General features: G+C 46.9%; 1 protein-coding gene across 1 annotated transcript; it reads right to left on the bottom strand.

Moving 5' to 3' along the window:
* LOC8073246 (BTB/POZ and MATH domain-containing protein 2) lies at nucleotides 1–1328 on the bottom strand. Its single transcript, XM_002444056.2, has one exon. The coding sequence runs from the start codon at nucleotides 1247–1249 to the stop codon at nucleotides 206–208; it is 1044 nt and encodes a 347-aa protein (XP_002444101.1). The 5' UTR covers nucleotides 1250–1328; the 3' UTR covers nucleotides 1–205.

The raw sequence follows: 1969 nt of genomic DNA, 5'->3' as shown, positions 1-1969 counted from the left end.
ACTTGTACTTTTCAGAAATAAAAAACACCACAAGATGAAAGCTGAAACAGTCAAAGCATACTAGCCTGTAGATCAAAACGACTATATGGACATTAGTGCGCTACATTACCATAGATCCATACATTGCAAAATAAAATACCCTCCCATATAATCTCTACTAAGAAATCTTTCAATTGAGAAGTTAATCTTGGAAGAACAATGCAAACTAAATCTTGTGAGGCACTGCTGCTTTCTCATATATCGCTGCAATGAGGGCAGGGCATGCCTTTTTTAGGTCCTCAAAACCTTGGCTTGCTGCCACATCATCCAATCTATTAGAAGAGCTGATGAATTGAATGCAAGCATCTTTGAGCTTGTAGCAGCGACACTGATCAGCTACAGCTAGAGTGGCAGCCACATTCTGAACAGCAAGCCTGTTGCAAAGGATGCTCTCACACATCAACTTCATCCTTACCAATCCATACCTATTTGCAGCCACAAGCAAATGTCTCACCATCTCATCATTCTCATCGCCATCAAGATCACCCATAGAGGGCAAAGAATCAGTGTAGATGAAGCGAAGCAATGCCTTGAAAACAGGAGGCTCCATATCTTCAACTATTATGATCCGCTTTCTCTTGTCCCTCGGGAGCTCAGCCTCGAAGACAGGCGACCTCATCTTAAGCACAATTTTGTGGGCTCTGAAAAGCTCGTCTTTAACCTTGAAGGTCACATCCACCCCCTCCTCTGACTCCAGCAGTTTGCCAAGATTATCCTGCAGATCTGACGGTGGCAGATCAATGTCGTCCCCCTTGATAACGGTGAGGTCGCACTCGATCTCGAGACATCCGTCCTTGAGGTATCCCAACGATTCCAGGTCGCCCTTCTTCATGAACTTTCTGCTACCCCGGGCTGCGTTTTCAGCGTTGTAAACCGCCTGACATGTGCATGAAATGGATGTTGAGATCCCAGTTGTCTGGTTGACAAGCCTGAACTCGCGGAGAGCCGTAGCCTCAGTGTTTTCACTCATGAGCTCGAGGAAGATGGAGACGTAGTCCTTGCAGTCCTCGGTGCGTCCATCTGGGTAGTACAGGATACACCAGTTGTGGCCTCCTACGGAAAAGGGCGCAGAGCGGATGCACCTCCCGACGCCGAAGTTCTTGTGGAGCCCGTTGCCGACGATCTTGAACGAGTGCGTGACCCGCGCCGTCTCCGCTGCGACGTACATCGATGCTGTCCTCGTGCCTGGCCTCTTGAGTGCCGCAGACATGGAGGCGTTCACGCTTGCGGCGCGGAGGAAACGAGGGTTGCGGGGAGGTGAGGAGGCGGCGGCGGCGATGGCGAGGGGAGTTGAGGCGGCGGCGAGGATTTTACCAGCGAGCAAGATAGAAGGAACCCAAACCTCGGTGATGGATGGAAGGAAGCCCACAGCCCAGCAGCGGCTTCAGAGGCCTCGCGTCAGCTCTCGGCCCAGAAAGCCCAATTCTATTCTCTTGGGCGTTCTCCAACGTAGATGAAGAAATCGCCAGTGATGTAAACTCCAAAAACCATAATAAAGGAAAAAGAACGTCCAAACGTAGAGTTGTGCATGGTGTGAGAGATTTAGGCCTAGTTTAGTTTTAAAAATTTTCACCGTCACATTAATTTTTGGGACCAATGCATGGAGCATTAAGTATAGATGAAAATAAAAACTAATTGTACAGTTTACCTGTAATTTGTGAGGCGAATCTTTTGAGTCTAGTTAGTCTGTGATTGGACAATTTGCCTTGTTCGTTTGGCTGATAAGCCCTAATAGAGAAAAATACTGCTAAATGGCTGTAGATTCAGCTGATAAGTTCAAAGGCTGAATACTTGTCAAAGCTAAAAATTTTCACGAACTAAAAAGGACTTTATTTAAAAGATGTGCCAGACTAGTTAATGTTCTCCATAGATGAAAACTAAAAAGGACTTTATTTAATTTTTGGTGTTGGTGACGCCATCATTGGAAGCG

Source organism: Sorghum bicolor, chromosome 7, assembly GCF_000003195.3.
Source record: "Sorghum bicolor cultivar BTx623 chromosome 7, Sorghum_bicolor_NCBIv3, whole genome shotgun sequence".
Lineage (NCBI taxonomy): Eukaryota > Viridiplantae > Streptophyta > Magnoliopsida > Poales > Poaceae > Sorghum > Sorghum bicolor.
The sequence above is the reverse complement of the archived record's forward strand: the minus strand, read 5'-3'. Positions and strand labels throughout refer to the sequence as shown.